This window comes from Lissotriton vulgaris, chromosome 3_1 (genome assembly GCF_964263255.1).
Source record: "Lissotriton vulgaris chromosome 3_1, aLisVul1.2, whole genome shotgun sequence".
Taxonomy (NCBI): Eukaryota; Metazoa; Chordata; class Amphibia; order Caudata; family Salamandridae; genus Lissotriton; species Lissotriton vulgaris.
In genome coordinates, this window is record NC_141689.1 from 1019558923 (window position 1) to 1019577119 (window position 18197).

Below are 18197 nucleotides of genomic sequence, written 5' to 3' on the forward strand. Positions count from 1 at the left end.
CTCCATTATTTTCTATGCTGGGTGTAGCAGTACTGTATTGTTTTTTTAGTAATAACTCTCATTCAAAGTTTGTAAATAAGCAGAAATTAGTAAACTTACTCAAAAGTGTAAATTAATCAAACATGTAAATTGCCTTTATGAATCAAGCCCTAACTTTTCAGACATAGACCTAACAATCAATCTAGAAGTTATGCAGCTTTCTCTGCTCTAGTTCCCCATCACTGCAGATGATGAATTTTTTCTTGCTATGATTCACACTGAGCAAGAAAATACAAAAACATACATGGTTTGCTAAAAGCAAAAGAATGTAATAGTTCCCTGAATATAGGCAGTGGAAGGATACGAGTCATCCAATCAAAAGGATGTTAAAGAAGATTTGCTCCAGGAGGATAAACACAAGAAGAGAAGGGAAAGACACTAATTAAGAAGCAAGGTTGCCAACCCTCTACATGATGCTGAAATATTTTCCTCATTCAAGATAAACAAGATAACTCATTGGACCCTTGAGCCAACTATCTATTTTGCTAAAATGGAATGCTGTGTTGAGGAGAACATATATTTTCAGTTTAGATTGTGGATAAACATATACATTGAGAATAATCATATAGCATTGGGAAAAGCGGGGGAAACTTGACTCTCTCCCCAAATATATCATCTCTGATAACACATTTCCATTCAGTTCAATCCTGCCATTATCTTTTTTAACCAGAATTGTGTTAGCAAAAAGCATCAATAAGAATACATTAACATTACAAACCTGTGGCATACAAAGCAAATATAAACTAAATTGATAAAAAATTATGTAACAGTCGCTCATAATGCAATGACGGTGTCAGAGTGGTTGGTGATATTAGATTCACAAGCACACACACACGGGTATCGAACAAAATGTTCTTGTACTCCCTACAGAATTACCCCCTACAGAATTTTAATTAATAGCATAATGACTATACACACCTCTGGTGCCTGATTATCCACAGGTAAGATGGTGATATCGAAACAGATCCCAGAGAGTAATCCTCCATGCTGGTTGCTGACAGAGAAAATAAACTTGATCTTTTGAATTTCAGGACCTACATCCTGTATCGGGGGCATGTAGGCAATCTTCATGTAATTCACAGCATGCTGTAAAAAAGTATTAACACTCAAAACATTGAATCAATAATATTCTCACGTTCAAACAGAAAAACAAATTAGTCAAATAAACGTTCACAATACATGAATATTTTTGGAGGGGAGTCAGATTTTGGGAAATAAGGAAGTCAGGAAGTTATTTAGCCTTTGACAGATTCGATGACTACCCAACATTGTCACTTTCTAAATTGGATGAATAGCATATCCAACAAAATCTAAACAAGCACCTAAAATACTAGCAGATAAAAAATATCTAAATGTGTATTGAAAAAATTTACTGACAGTACATTTAAATATGTTTATGAGAAAAACTAAGAAGAAATATACAATTGGTTATAATGCAAAGCTACTTTAAAACATATCAAAACCTAAGAAACACATTCCAGAATTAAAGAAAGTATAAGAAGGAACACTGACATTATATTAGTTTGTCACCTTGTAAGAAATTAGATACCTCACGGCACATTTTCATATTCTTGCTTTATGGGATGAGATTGTAAGCTACTGCATAAATTGCTGTCCCTATTTTAACGAGGATTGTTTAGCCATACAAAACGAAACAAAACATACAGAAGGCACAGGAAAAGAATACATTTTTTGGCCTTAGAATTTACCGAATGCCAATGAGAATTGTGTGAAATATTTCTGCCAGAAAATGACAAAACATAGAATGCTTTACTACTTTTCTCATAGTCGGGCATACATTGTCACACTGTTCGATATTGATTTAATTATGTTTTCAAAAGCTAGGATACATTATATGTGTGCTTTTAACTTTTCAGAATATTGTAAATGTATTCCTTAAAAAATGAAGTAAAAATATATTTAAAAATACTAGAAACATAGAATTGGTAACTGATTCATCATTTTACTTTTATCAAACTTTGGGAACAATATTTGTGATGCCTTTGTTGAGCGTAGGAAACATAGCAATTGAGGCTGGATGACATCTGTGTTGCAGTCATTTACATAGTTTTTATCACATTTCAGGGACACATGATCAAAAGTAGGAGACGAACATGAAAGACAAGCACCTCAATACGCCTCTTGAGGAAGTATGGTTTAAGTGGAATCATGGGTGGTGCTCTAACTGTTAAAGAGAGACAACAGGGGGAATTGTGCTGTTAAGAGGAGGTCAAGGTTAGCTAGGTATCGAATAGAGCAAAATAATCCCTGCAATAGAATTCCGTCAAATTGCATGAGAACCTTGCAGGCAGATGATCTATTCGGCTACTGCAGGACAGTAACCCCGGGTACATAGCATGCCATCCAAGTCATGTAAACAGTGGGCTCTGCCAACAGGAAGTCCAGTCTGTGGAGACCACTGCTCAGCTGCATCAAGAAGGCAGAAGAACCACTCTTACATGGGGAGAGAGGCCCACTAATTCCTCTCAGGGTGTCATACAGATTACAAAGGACTGTAGAGGGAAGCAGGGCCAGACTGGGAACCCAAACAGGCCCTGGCAAAGTGCTCAGCAGCCCAGTCCCCCCTGCCCCCCCCCCCCCCGCCACCCCGGGGGGTTGGGGGAGACGCCGAGCTCTTTGCCAGGCCGGTTTCGTCCGATTTTGTTACAGGGACGATTTTGCAGCTATGCTGCAAACACGGCCCTGTAACAAAATCGGCCCCCAGGGGCCCAAATCAGGCCCCCATCTGTGCGGCGCACCGGGGGATTGCCCGGTGCCCGCTACGGCCAGTCCGGGCCTGGAGGGAAGGGGAGCCCATCTAGCCTTTCGCAGTTCTAAATCTGGCCAGCTTTCTGGAAGGACTCCTGAGCTAGCTTAGAGAACTGTGGGTGGGGTGAAAACTTGCCAACCCCCAGAGGGGATGCTCAAGAGGCCAACTCTGTTGGCTGAAGAGACCACACAGTTTCTATCTCCTGAGTTTTTCCATTTCTGCTTGGCACTGCAGAAGATCATCAGTTATGAATATCACAGTCAGGCATTCAAATGGAGCACTAGACATGTCTTTGTGATGGTCGGGTTACTACAGGACTGCTTTTTGTATCCCATTCCTTGAACATTCTGGCCTCCTTTATGAAAAGTGTTACATTGCTGGGGAACTACAGTGATGCGACACTCTTCATAGTGCCATCTTTGCGACACCATGGATGCACCGTATTTACACTAAGGCGCAGCATGTCGCCAGAATTGCACAGATACGTCAGGAATCCTGACGTATCTGGTGGCACAGTAATGACGCATTTCTGGTGTGTGGTGGTAAAAGGACGCAACTCCAGTAATGTGTCATTACACATGGGGCAAGTCCCATGTAAAAGGCTCTGCGTCACTCCTTACGCCTTCTTGAATCGGGCGAAGAATTGTGATGGAGTGAAGTTGAAGGAGAGGTGCAGTGAAATCTCATAGATTTTACTGCGCCACTCCTACGAGGCTTTTTTACATGGAAACGGCCACCCTGCATGCATTATATCTGTATAATGCAGGGCAGGGCTTTACAAAGTGATGCATGTGCCTAGATGCATGACTTTGTAAATACGACGCAGTGTGGTGCATTGTTTATACCGCCACAGCATCACAAAAAAGCAATGCAACGGGGGCTCAAGCCCTCATATATAAGGGCCTCTGAGGTAAAATGTACCATATGAAATAGCAGACAGTGCTAAACCAATGGCCCCTATTTCTGCTTTCTTCAAAACGTTGTAGAATATGACCATTTAAAACAGGGCAAAATTGGTTTGGTCCCTGGTTTTGGCCTAGTGCTAAACTGTATGCAACGCAGCATTTTGAAGCGTCCTCTTCCATTTGACTGCATTCAGTGTAAACTTGCATTGGGTTTTTTCTGAATGCTACCCAACATTCAGGTTGGTTTTAACGCTTGCAGTTTCTTAAAATCAGCAGTTTTTAAAACGTAAATGTTTGTCTGTTTGAATGGCTATTTTAACTTGTGCTTTTTCCAGCGTTGAATTTCATTGTGTCTGTTTTGCTTTTATGAATGTTCCTTAATCGAATAAAGCTTTGTTGAGTTGAATTGAAATTTACTTTATTCACCAGACAGGGGGCCTTAATGACAATGAGCAAAAATAATAACTACTGTTTCCTCTATTATACTATACCTGAGTAAAGGTCCTAAGCGTGATGGCAGCAGGGTTCTTCATTAATTTGGGTACGCTGTCTACAAAAACTATCTTACCAGCATCTGAAAGACTATGCAAAGAGAATGTATTACAGCACAACTGGTTAACAAAACTCTTAAGAAAAAAAATCTATGTTATCTACTGCTTCAAATCAATTTACATCATCAACAAAGTTGCATTGTGTTCTGCTTATTTGAAGTGTTATCAAGCAAAAATGATCCCCCTGTATATTAAAAACATGAGAAAATTTATTTTTATGTTATATTATATACCCTAGATACCGGACATGATTCATACATAAAATTATGTAATTTAGAAGTTCAGTACATAATAAATAAAGGCTCCCATTTGGGAAGTCATTGTAAAGAGCTGGCAGTGGTCTTCTCTGCCAGCGTCTTCTCCCTTGAGCCTGATGCAGATGACTCACAAATGGGAAGCATCTCTTTGCAATTAAATACCATCCCTACTTGGGTGTTGGTATCTGCTCAATGGTTTGCAACCACAATTGTGGTTACAGATGATTGATGCATGTCACTGCAAATTGCAATTAGGAGAGAACTCCTCTTTCACGCCCCCTCTCGACTGTCCTTAAGAATTAGTCAAAAAGTGTTTTTTTAATACTTTGTATTTTGTATAAATGTGTTGTAGTATGGTATGAGCCTCTTCCTCTTTGTACAAAATTGCCTAAAGTATTTATATTTTGTTGTATTAAGATTGCATGTAAACTTTTATGATTCGATTGAATCGAATAAAGTTTTTGAACAGAACTGAGTTAAAAAATCTGTTTTGTGAGCAGAGCAAAATTTACTGACTCACTAAAGGGATTTTTGTGCATCTCAAAACACTCTTTTGAAGTCATGAACACTGTGATTTTGGGAATTGCGGGATTCAGAGAAACAAGTTAGATGTTGGCGCTGCTGCACCGCTATGGAGACCATCCTGCACATATGGTGGTCCTGCTCCGTGATATATATTGGAAGGAGATATTAGGTCACATCAAAAAGCTACTGGGCTATCCCCTCCCAGCTGCCCCGCTACCCTGGTTCTGGCATGAAACCTCCCAACTTGGAGGGTATGATTTATGCAAATTGAGCACTGACCTGCCACATGACAGGGGCACAATAACAGCTCATCACACTTTACTAAAATTGAAAGGATCCTCCCCTAATGGTATCCTGGTACCAACTCCAATGGCAGACATAAGCAATGGAGCAGTTATCTCACAAACTCTCCCACACTGAGAATCGTTTTAACCATCTTTGCCAACCATTGATCGACTACCGCTTGAAGATAGAATTCCTATGGTTCGACCCTCCCTACTTGGGGGCTCTGCATCTCCTTGATTGAGACTTCTCTCCTCTTATATCTCCCATCAGTCTAAGGCACGTGGGAAGGTGGGCGTTTCTCACCCCAAACAGTACAGATGCTTACGAACCCCTTCCTCCCCCCAACACCTATACACAGCAACTTAGATGTGCCCCCCCCACCGTACTCCCAGGTTTTTATTAGTTAGAATTTCCTTTTAAAGACACACACCACTACATATGGTATTTCCTCCTCTGTTGCCGAGATGGGGTGGGCTACACTACAACGTATAATGTCTCCCATAGCCCACCTACCTGCAACTATTACAAAGGTGTTGATGTTTTCTTTATTGCTTTATTACTCGGGTGCATATCCCCCTTGATTCTAGTATTAACCCAAAAACCAATAAAGATATTTAAAAAAAAGGTTTTTTAGCTGCATCACAAATTAGTTCCAGACAACCCAATGAAAGTCTTCATCATGTCAATCCTAAGGAATAAAAGGTAGATAAAGAAGGATTTCAGTGAAGCCAAATGTAACTCTTTAATGTCAGAAACCAAAGAAATAAGGTACATGCAGCCTTATTCATCATTCTCCCGTTTTGCGAGCCCCTAATAGCGATTTATAGCGAATCGCTATGAAGGACTCGCAAAATGGGATTCATGTAGGAATTGCATAAAGAAATGCGATTCCTACATAATCCTTATTTGCGATTAGCAAATTGCTAATCGCAAATAAAGAATAACTCGCCATTCATTCCTATGGGCCAAAAGGCCCATAGGAATGAATGGGGAGTATTCCTTATTTGCGATTAGCAATTTGCTAATCGCAAATGAGATAGCGATTTGAAGGGTGCCAGGGGTGTCCAAAGGACACCCTGTAGCACCCCTCAAATGACATTTTACACAGGTGTTGCACACACACATGTCCAAAGGACATGTGTGTGTGTAACATGCAACTCAGAAAAATGCATTAAAATGCATTCTTCTGAGTTTTCGCAATTTACCACGAGGTCTGACCTTGCGGTAAATTGCGGCCAGAAATTGCGAATTCGCAAAAAAAAATTGGATGATGAATTGCATTTAAGTAATCTCAAATAGAGATTCCTTAAATGTAATTCCTCGCAAAATTGCGAGATTGCAATTAGCGATTTTTGCATTTGGGATGCTGAATCCCAAATGCAAAAATCGCACTCGCAAAGGGCCAGATTCTCAGAATCTGGCCCTTTGCGAGCGCCAAACAGCTTGATGAATCAGGCTGTTAATCCCCTTTTCTCCCCACAGCTTTCTGAAATCCTCAGTTTGCATTTCTTACACATCATCTCTTTCCTCTTGTGTACCATCTTGCATAACTAAGATAGATTACTTAGGGGTTCTTAGAGACATTGTTGAGAAATCTATGTTTTTTTTTGCATGTTAATATACTTCATTTTCTAAATCAGTTCCTCTTCGAGTGGGGAGTCCCTCCTTATCAGGGTAACAGACGTCGAGCAGGACTAAGTTCAAGTTTCCCCAAACCCAGCCCCCATCGAAATCAGCAATATCAGGATCTAAGGAATTAATTATTTTAAACCATGCCCCACAGGAGCCATTGTGAGTGAACGGGTACGGAAAGAGGGGCAGAGCTCCCTTGTAGTTCTGGTAGGGAGGGAGTCGGCCACATATCCAGCAGTCTGTAGCATTGTTAGTCTGATGGGAGTGGTGTAACATACTAATGAATGTATTGTTGCGCAGCGCAAGTCTGTAAGAGAGTTCGTGTGCAGGTAGTTCACTAAAAGTGTGTTCAGCAGAGACATTGTAAACAGATTGTTCACGCTTGAAAATAGGCCAGTAGATAGGTAGCAGAAAGCTGGCAACAATAACTAAAATACTTAGAATAAACATGATTAATAGGGTCACTATACAGTGACTACGGAGTGATTTACAATATGCACCTTTTTTAACTTGTCTCTCTCTATCTCGATCTAGGGGATACATGTCAGAAACTATTTAACCGATTCACCTAGGGGAGGACTTAAACAATTAAACTGTCTGACTTGCTAGATCGGAGTTTCGACCTATATTCTTCTTGGGGAGTTTTTTCTCGTTCGGATACTGTAAAGTCCTTTAGCTCAACACAGTCTTTGGTGGGGGTGGACGAGTCTCGATCAGGTTTCAGTCCACAAAATTTTTTCACATGACTCGTGTGGACCCACCCCTTTCTCCCCTCAATCTTCACGGCGGTCCTCGTGGTGAGAAGGACGGTCTTCGGAGATTTCCAGCGGGGCTCCAGCGGACTCTTCCTGTCGAAATTTCGGACCAATACCAGGTCCCCAGGACGGACCTCGTGCGGCTTTACATCAGTGTTGTCAGGGAAGGCTGCGGCAACCTGTGAACGACATGATTGGAGTGCAGACATCAAGGAGGCAAGGTAATCTGTCAACATATTACAATCAACATCAGTGATTTTTTTCGGAATGGGCGTCCCCCACATATTCGGTGGTCTGCCAAAAACCACTTCGTACGGGGATAGCCCTGATCTTGAGTGGGCGACCATCCTCATGTAGAATAGTGCCACAGGCAGGGCGACTATCCAGTCGACCCCTTTCTCCTGACATATCTTTGCAAGGCGGATTTTTAGTGTCTGGTTATGCCTTTCTACAAGGCCTGCGGCTTCAGGATGTCTGACACAATGGAATTTCCACTGGTAACCTAACAGTAAAGAAACCTGCTTCATTAACTCGGACGAGAAGGGTTGTCCATTATCTGAGTATACGACACGAGGCAAACCGTATCGTGGGAAGAATTCACGAACCAACTGCCGGGCAGTGGTCGGAGCAGTATAGTCTGGAACTGGGTATGCTTCGGTCCAGCGGGACAGAGCACAAACAACTACAAGGACATACTTGAATCCTCGACATCGGTCCATCTGGATATAATCCATCTGGAGGACTTCAAAAGGGTGATCGGGAGGATGAAATCCACCTTGCTCTACAGGGACGCTTTTTCCTGGATTGAACTGACAACAGATCATGCAAGTACGCACTTTCTGTTTTGCGGCTGCTCGTAAGTGTTTATTGCTCCAGAGATTTTGTAAACTGTCTAACATCGCTTTCTCTCCTAGATGTGCTGGACTATGTGCTGTATTTATCATGACTTGAACCATAGAGTCAGGGAGAAACCATGTAGATTTTCCCTTCGTCATCCAACCTTGATCTGTCTGGATCCCTCCTAGTTCAATCCATTTCTTTATTTCATCTGGGGTAGCATGTGCCTGAATGTCAATTACATCTAGAGCGGGATCCTTGACTGCCATACACTTTGTCGGTACTACTGTCTTTGTCATATCAGTTGTCTGAGTGTGAGTCAGTGCTGTATGTTTTGCTGTCTGGTCTGCCAGGTCGTTACCCTGGGAAACAGAATCTGTAGCTTTAGTATGTGCTTTACACTTCATGACTGATATGCCCGAGGGCAAATGTATTGCTTCTAGCAGGGCTTGAATGAGGGGACCGTGTTGTATCTTGGCACCGTGAGAGGTCAGGAAACCTCGTTCTTGCCATAGTATGCCGAAGTCGTGTACGACTCCGAAAGCATAGCGGGAATCAGTGTATATGTTAACATTTCTGTTCTTGGCTAGAATACAAGCTCGGGTCAGAGCAATAAGCTCTGCTGCTTGAGCAGACAGTGTGTCAATACGATGTGTTTCTTTAACTTCGGTTTCAGTGGTCACTGCATATGCGGCCACTAATTCTCCTGTACTTGTTCTCATGCATGAACCGTCCACATAAAGTGTCAGGTCTGGATTTGTCAGTGGTACATCTGTTAAGTCTCGTCGGGGCTTTGTTACTGCATTAATGATCTCTATGCAATCATGCGGGGCTGGGTCTGTCATAACGGTAGGTAACAGTGTTGCTGGGTTCAGGATGCTGCAGCGTCTGATTTCTATGTGTGGCTGGAATAGCGTTAATTCATAACCTGTCAGTCGTGCTATAGTCAAGTGCTGAGTCTGGGTTCTGTTTAACAAAACCTCTACAGAGTGTGGTACTTGAACTGTTAACTGATGACCTAAAACAATTGAATCACTTTGTCTTATTGCTAACGCTGTTGCTGCTACTGACTTTAAGCATGCAGGGAGTGCCTGAGCTACTGAATCCAATGTACTTGAAAAATAAGCGCAAGGCTTATGTGAACCTGCTTGATCTTGGGTGAGGACAGACAACGCTGTACCATCACGTTCTGTAACAAAAAGTGTAAACGGTTTGCTGTAACATGGTGTCGCTAAAACTGGTGCTTGGCATAAGGCTTTCTTTAATTCTTCAAAAGCTTGTGTGTGTTCCTGAGTCCAAGGGAGGGCAGTCGAAGTCGCTGCCTCCTGTGTCGTTAACTGGATGAGTGGTTTAGCTAGAAATGCATATTGAGGAATCCATTGTCTGCAGTACGAGGTGAGGCCTATGAAGGCCCGCACTTCTTTTTGTGTCTGGGGTTGTGGCATATTTACAATTAACTGAATGCGATCGGGAGTGAGCTGTCTCCCCACTTTGGACAGCAAGTGACCCAAGTACACAACTTGCTGAACACAGAATTGTAACTTTGAAGGGGACACCTTGTGTCCCTTGTCTGCCAGGAAATGTAAAACTGTCAGTGATGCATGTTCGCATTCGGGCTCACTTCGTGCGGTGATCAGCAGATCATCGACGTATTGTAGTAAAGCGGTGTTAACTGGCATTTGAATGCAATCTAGTTGTCTTTTCAGTGCTTGACTATAGATGCTGGGGCTTTCTGTGAATCCTTGAGGTGCGCGTGAAAATTTGAAACTTCGTCCATTTAAACTGAATCCGAAGAGATATTGGCTCTCTGGATCAATGGGCACACTGAAGAAGGCGTTCTTGAGGTCAATTACAGTAAAGAACGTTGCTTCTGAATCAATGGCAGTCAATAGGGATGAGATATCGGGGACCACAGGGAACTGTGGTATAATGCATTTGTTCAGTTCTCGAAGATCAATCACCAGCCGATATACTGGCGGTGCATTGGGATCAGTACGTTTAAGAATCGGAATAATGGGTGAATTACAGACATTAGAGTCGGTCTCTACGACCACTCCTTGGGCTATGAGCTCTTCAATGATTTTCAGTAAAGCCACTACAGCATCGGGTGGTAACTTGTATTGTCTGATTCGTGGTAGAACAACACCTGTCTTGAGTGTAACACGGTATGGAGTAATATGCATGCAACCTACATCAGTTGGGCCTTTTGCCCACAAGTAATCTGGTACATTTTTCAATCTGACATCGAATTCTCGCAAAACATAATGACCCTTGAAATCCCGTAGAAAGAGTCTAACTCCCTCCGGGGAACAGCATATTATAGCTCCTAGAGCCTTCAATGTTTTAATTCCTAACAGATTTTCCGGACATGATTTTGTAAGTAACAAGTCTGTAACACGTGATAATGGGCCCACAGCCAGGGGGACTGGTTCTGATACCTCATTTACAATAGGCTGTCCTGAAAAACCCAGGGAAACATTCTGTGAGCCTGAGAGGGGTGCCCCTGGGACTTCATCATGGCTGATCGTAGTGCGACTTGCCCCTGTGTCAATTAAAAACTTTCTGTCTTTTCCCAATACGTGACTGTGTACATAAGGACCTTCTTGATCTACAGGAATCTCAATAAGAGGCAAGCCACCTTCCCTCTCTAGGCTGTTTCATGTATATCGGGGATAATCTGGATATGCAGACTGGGCATACTGGTACATCTGCTGTGAAACTTGCTGAGACGCGGCAATGGGCTGTGGCTGTGGTACCGCTACTGTCTGTGCTGGAGGCGAAGAAGCATGCATAGGCTGGGTATTTTGTGTATTCTGTGGAGACTGATGTTGGTTATGGTCTTGTCTAGGCGGATGCGGTCTTTCTTTTGTTTTGCCTGTTGCTATGTTATGTTTTAGGACTGGACATTCATGTACGTAGTGACCTGGCTGCTTGCAGTAATTACATGTCCCTTTAACGGGAGCTGTAGGGTGACTTGTCTGGGCCCCACCTTTTCTCTGACCGTCGGTTGGGACCGTCTGTGCTACTAACATTTTCATCTTCGTGTCTTTCATACGTTTCTGTTCCTGATCTTGTTCTTCTCTAATTCTGTTCTGGTGATATTGTAACATTTGTAACATCTGGGATGGCGTATTTGCCTGCCAAGTACTTTCAACTTTATACACTCGGTTTTTAACTAATGGTAGAGAGTTCTCGACTAATTTAGATACAAAAAGATGCGGATATGACTCGCTACTTGGTTTGAGGCCACTGTTAATAATAAAACATTTCTCGAATCTTGAATAGAAGTCACTAGTATCTTCATCATGTTTCTGTTTACAGGACGAGATCGCGTCCCAATCTTCCTTTCTAGTTGTCAATAATCTTGGCAAGACCTGTACTATCAAACCGGGTAATGCTTTAGTCTTATCCCCAAGGCCTACCCCTGGGACCCGTTTTCTTTCTTCGTCTTCTATTTCTGCCCATGCAATCTTTGTGTCCCCCACCTCCCATTCCTTTTCCTTCAGTTTCTCGAAGATACCCGTGGGCAATAATACTTTCAACATTTTCATGATATCATCATACGTGTAATCCCCCATTAGTAACATGTCTTTAAGCTCTCTGTGAAAACCTGCAGGGTCTTTATCATGACACGGGACTAGTTTCTTCATTTCTAACAGTTCTAGCTTGGTCAATGGCGTGTGTACATATACACGTTTCAAGACATTATCTGTACCCATAACAGGGTGTACTTCTCGTAAGGGGTTCTGACTTTCAATGCCACCCCCGCATTGCATGTGGTAGGTTTTCCTTTCTGGAGGCGGGGCGGGAACATATTCAGAGCCTATGAAGGTGTTATATTTATTGCGTTGTTCTAGAATTATTTGTATTAACTTGGTACTGAAACCTCTCCATCTGTCCATAAGTAGTGCTTCTAGTGTTTCGTGTAAGGGACCTGGGTCGGAATGATGGTTTCTGTACTTGATGAGGAGGTGCTGAATCATATATACACCTGCTAATTTCTGTTCGTCTGGGGAGAGGTTCAGGAATGTCTGCGCTAATGTATCATCATTATACATGTCTGGATTTTCGGCCCATAATACGGCCGACCGGGCTAGTTCTTGTTCATCCATAGAATTGAGTACATGGTACCCCATTCGGTCTCGAAGCCTTTTATCAGTTTCCTGGAACTGATGTTCAGACGAATTCGGATTTGTTAAAGCAGAAAGAAAAACTCTCTTGTTTTCAGGACGGATGCCCTTCCTAAGGTAAGTTCCCTTACCTACATACGCTATAGTATCTGTAGTCTTTTCTGGTTCTTCAGATTCTTCTTCCTCCTCGGAGGGAGCTTTGTCTTTCTCTTTTTCGTGTATCTCTATTACTGTCTTTCTTATTTTCTTGTACATGCTAGCTATGCAATTCTGTCTATCATGTTTTCCTTCCGATATATTTTTACCCCACTTGTGGAGAGCCTCTATTTCATCCTGATCTGTCTCAGGCCTGTCTCGTTCTCTTATTAGGCAATTTATGAAAAAACGTAATATATATGCTTGAGTGTCAACTTTCTGATGCTCCAAGGCGTCTTTAATGCTTTCGGGATCTTTTCCAGTCTGTATAAACCGGTAGATTCTGTCTAGGTGCTCTTTCATTCCTGGAAACATTAACAGAAAATCAGTAGCGGCTCGTAACCGCAATGATGCCATCATCATTCTATCCTCTTTTCCGGGTACTGGATCATATCTGCAAACTGTAAGTTGTCCTTTTAGTATATCAAGACGGGGTGATTTGTACATGGTGGGACTCCGCATGTCCCCTAGTGATAATCTGTGCGTTAAGGGCGGGGTCCGAAGACCCGCGGTCGCACCTCCTGAAGCGGAAGCTTGGGCATCCTCTCTGTGTGGAGTCTGTAATTGAATTTGTCTTTTAGTAGGATCTGGTAGACGTGGTTTCGGTAGGTCTGTTTTGAGTGCAGGAAGTGGCGGGGCTGGCGGAACGGGGGAGGTCTGTCGCGGTACTGGCGGAGCATGATCTGGGGGCGGAGTGCCATCCCTGTCCCTGTCAGCAGGCAGGGCACGAACAGGCAGATTGGTGTAAGCTGGTACTGCATCCTCTAAATATGAATTTAGGAATATGTCTTTAGTAGTCTTATGCATTACTTTAGTTGGAACTAATGGTGACGGTAAGTTTTTCGGTATTTCTGATAGGGCCTCAGGTGTACCCTCGGCCACAAGATACATACTATTCACAAGATTATGTCGTGCGCGGTCTATCTGTTCACCTTTTACTCGGATCCCCTCGGTAACTAGTTCATTTTCCTGTGCTTTCTCTGATTCTTTAAGTCTGTCTTCTCTACGGAGTGCTCTTTCAGCACGTTTATGTGATTCCTTACGCCAAAATTCTATGGCGTCTTTCTGAGATTGTCTGGCTTTCTTTTTCCATAGTGCTTCCTCTACCTTCATGATGCACTCGGCATCCCATGTTCCGTTAACGGGCCATCGGTGTCTTTCGTCTAGGTGTTTAGTGTAATCAGTCCATAAGTCTAGATACAATATGGCGTCTATGCCATGTTTATGGTACATAAAGTTACCTGGAGTGTCCCTAGGGGGGATAGGAATTTCTTCCTCTAGTATCCCTTTCCTAGTTCCTATCTGCTTTAATTTGTTGAAAAACGGCATTTTGTCTACTTGATACTAAATGCTCGATCCTTGATACTTAATTCTGAATATAACTAGTTATACAAGAAAACACAATAATGCACATAAAAACGGTCACATTCATACCACAACATTAATCACATGAAAAGACATTTGAGACATAGATGACTACCACCTATACCGGATGTACTGCTAAACAGTACAGATACACTGGTGTAACAGTGCAGAAATTCAGACTAGATATACTGCTAAACAGTACAGATACACTGCCTAAAACAGTGCAGACCGGACTTGTGTACCCAAACCCGTCTAGATACGTCCCAGCAATGGTACTCACCGGGAAGCACGGAACAGAAGGCCTCGGAAAACTCGACTGGACTCGACTCGACACTTCGGAAAACTTCGGAAAACTTCGGAAAACCTCGGAAACCTGGTGGGCCTCTTGACACCTCGGACCTTGTTTCTTTCGGCTAGGCTCTGGTCGGGATCCTCCGCACTCCTCACCGCCTCGTCTGGGCACTGATCGCAGTCTTCGTCACCACCGTGGGTCAGAGGGAGATGCAGGAAATCCTGCCGGTACGCGTATGGTCCATCTAACTGATGGCAGGGGACAGAGCTTGCAATGCGCCAACCGGCGCGTGAGGTGGGGGAGGGGTCCCTATTCGGGCGCCAAAATGATGTAAATAATTAATTTACTCTCTTAATTTCTATGCAGGTAAGTACTTAATCAATAATAACTCAGATCGGAAGAAAAAAGACAGAGTCCGTGGTGTTAGAGTTTCTTAGGGGTTTTATTCCTTAAAAAGGAATGGTCATGACCAAGATATCGGATTCTGACCACCACAGGGGTGTCAGAAGGGATAGAGCGCTACATTTTTATTAACAGTACATAGCTTATATACTTAATTCATGCCATAAACAACAGTGCAGGAGGCGTAACAGCTGAGAGAAGACAAGATAACAGTATACACGTGGTACTAGTGCGTAGTCAAGAGGCGTGAACTAGAGGTGTGTGCTGGAAACGTCACTGATAGGTGTCGCGAGTGGGTGGCACTAGGCAGAAATGTGGCAATGTCAACAGAAATCGGAAACTTGGATGCGCGCGCAGCTGCATGACGTGTGATTGGAGGGGTGCAGGGGACTTGACATTTACACTGACGGAAAGAGACAGAAGTCTGGCATGTCAGATCAACTTGTGCTTCTATCATATCGGATATCTGATGTTTAGGAACTAAGCTATCTGGGCGGAAAGGTCTCTAGGGCAGAAGCTATTCTATACTTGCTGTGAGTGCGTGTATAAGCGCCTGAGTGTCAGTATGAGAAGCGTGGGGGCATGGGCCTTCCATGGGAGCATGGCAACAGGAGCTATGAATTACTTGCACTGAGACAGGTCGGCCCTCTGGCTCTGCAGCTGGGAGGATGTTTACTGAAGCTAGTAGGCAGGAATGTATTTTCGAGGAGCGGAACAGATAACTCGAAGGCTATAGTCAATCTTGGCAGGCAGCAGGCTGAGCTGAGCGCGAGGGGTCGCGCTGAAAGTAAGTCAGAGTTCACGAGTACAGAGACAGCCTGGGCAGAGGCCCTTGGAGTCAGGAGCCAAGAAAGAGGCTCGGTGGCAGAAATTCAGGGCCTACTCAGCTAGAGCTGAAAAACGGAGAAGTACACTACAAAAAGACGTTGGCATAGCATACTTAGGAACGGACCATTCAACCCATTCAAGGTGGGTCTGAAAGAGGACATGTTAACGTTGGACGCAAATGTATTTGCGTCTTCATAGCTGGTACAGGAGGGAAGTTACATGCACTTTAACTCGTACATGGAGACGGTGGGGTACACGCTAGGGAACACATCTTGACCATAAAATTTATATTTCCTCACCTCCTTGGGCTTGGGTGGCTGGGTGCAGAGGGTGTTTGAGGTGTGGGGCTTCTTTGTCCAGAAGCTTTCGCAGTTGAGGGGACCTGCAACCTGAGGCTGCAGATGACGATGGGAAGTTCCCTAAGTGGGATTTGTCTCCTGAGGGGTTGGGGGACCACGCAGACACCATTGGTCCACTTAGACTCGGGCTGGGGGGCTCGTTGTAGTGGTGCTTGGCGGCTTCAGATTTTGGCAGATCTGGAGTCCTCATAGTTCTTCTTGGGGTGCCTGCAGGATGTAGGGGAGCAGTTCTGCTGGTCCACAGGAGTTCCTGAGTCTTTATTGAAGGCAGGCCATCCTCTCAGGCTTTGGAGGAACAAAAACTGCAAGATGAGACGTTTTTGGTGAGGTTTGAGGGGCAACAGCAGACATGCCAGCAGGGCTGGTGCCAAGTCAGTTGCTCTTCTTCAGTTTTCTGCTTTTGCAGCTCTGCCGTGTCCTTATTCTTCATAGGACACCAGGCTCTGCCATTCAGGTGCCCGGAACTCCCCTAAATGCTGAATTTACAGGCATTAGGGAACGGTATGGTAGTAGCCAATAGAATATCTACCCCTGGGGTCACTACGCAACCTTTAAGACCACTTCCTGTGGGAAGTCAGCATATCCCTGTCACAGAGTTCCTAAGTTTGCCATCACCAAAATAGCTAACTCTGAAAAGTCACATTCACATCAGGTAGCCCACCTTATGGGTTATACTAGCCTGAGGGCGGACACATCTATCTGACTAGCTAATTTTCCCACCTGTCCAGGTGCCAGAGGGCTCTGGACAAAGGGGGTCGACTTCCCCTCTCCTGTGAGAGAAGCCAGATTTGCATACCAAAGCCTTGGAATGCTAATCTGCAAGTCATTCTGTAGGATGGGGTGTAAAAAACCACTGTCCGAGCAAGTTTTTGTTTCTGGCCTCTGAGAGCAAAGGCCCTCACTCTTGTGGGTCAGAAACTTGTCACTGGTGGCAGGCTGGCTTAAACCAGTCATTCAGCACACCAGTAGTTGGTAGGTTTCCTATGGGTGCATGTATTAATAAATCCAACAGTGGAATCTGTGTGGGCTTATTGATATATGTTTGATATCAAACATCTCTAGTTTTAGTGAAGCCATCATGTAGCTGGGGATTTCTGTTTTGACCAGTGTCCAGCACCTGTATTTTAAATGGCTCCCCTGTTCACTTGTACTGGCAGAAATTGAACTGGCCAGCACAGGGTCATATCTGCTCATGCTGATATGTCCACACATGTAATATAATGCACCCTGCCTTAGGTATTTAAGGCCAGCTGTAGGGTTGACTTACAAATATTACAGACATTTGCAAGTTGTTTTTCTTTAGGGAATTCTTTCAAGTCACAAGGTTTCATTGACTTCTCTGGCCATGGATGCGCAGGAGCCCAGACTCCATTATTGAATTGTTTTTCACCCAACGGGGTTAAGAGGAGGAATTGAGTAGTGAATAGGAAAAGAATAGCATCCATGCGTGTTGAAACAGAATACTATTAAAGTGAAGGAAATGTGTAAGAAACACTGACTTCCAGGGATGAGGACGGTAAGTAAAATAATCCATTCATTTCATGTGTGGCTGTAGATACACATGCTGTTCATCAACTGTAAAGCAGTACTCCCCTAAGTAGTGGTTAGCCAGTGGATGGTGCAGAGGACTGGATCCAGGCTGGAGGACAGTTAGACCAAGTCAGGGGTGCTGTCTTGTAAGGATGTTCGTACAGCAATGTTTTGTAAATGTGTGTGGAGTGCAGCATGTGGCAATTTTGCAAATATCCGCTATGAGTTTTTTAGGAAGCTGGCTTTCTATGTAGTTTACCAAAATCAGGTACACTATGTAGAAAGTACAGAAGACCCTTATTGGCTTGCAGGGCTTAAATTAATAAGCCCAAATGCTCTCTTTGGTGATAGTGTGGGGAAGCAGTTTGGGCTTATCAGAGGGTAGTGTTAAGCCTTTGTTGTACACACAGAGTCAATAAATGAGACACACACTCAAGACCAATTTAGAAAAATACTTTTTTATATAATTTTAGACACCAAGATTATCGGAATCAGATAAGTACTTTATACGTTATAACATTTTAAAGTAAATACAGGAGA

The 18197-nt window shown here is 43.4% G+C and overlaps 1 protein-coding gene across 1 annotated transcript in view; it reads right to left on the reverse strand.

Moving 5' to 3' along the window:
* Positions 1 to 18197, reverse strand: part of FREM1 (FRAS1 related extracellular matrix 1) — a 564068-nt gene that overhangs the window by 373727 nt on the left and 172144 nt on the right. The window contains exons 11-12 of the mRNA XM_086961404.1: positions 4206 to 4296; positions 958 to 1125 (exon numbers count right to left, since the gene is read on the reverse strand). Of these exons, the coding sequence (XP_086817530.1) occupies positions 958 to 1125; positions 4206 to 4296 (259 nt within the window). The remainder of the gene's footprint in view (positions 1 to 957; positions 1126 to 4205; positions 4297 to 18197) is intronic.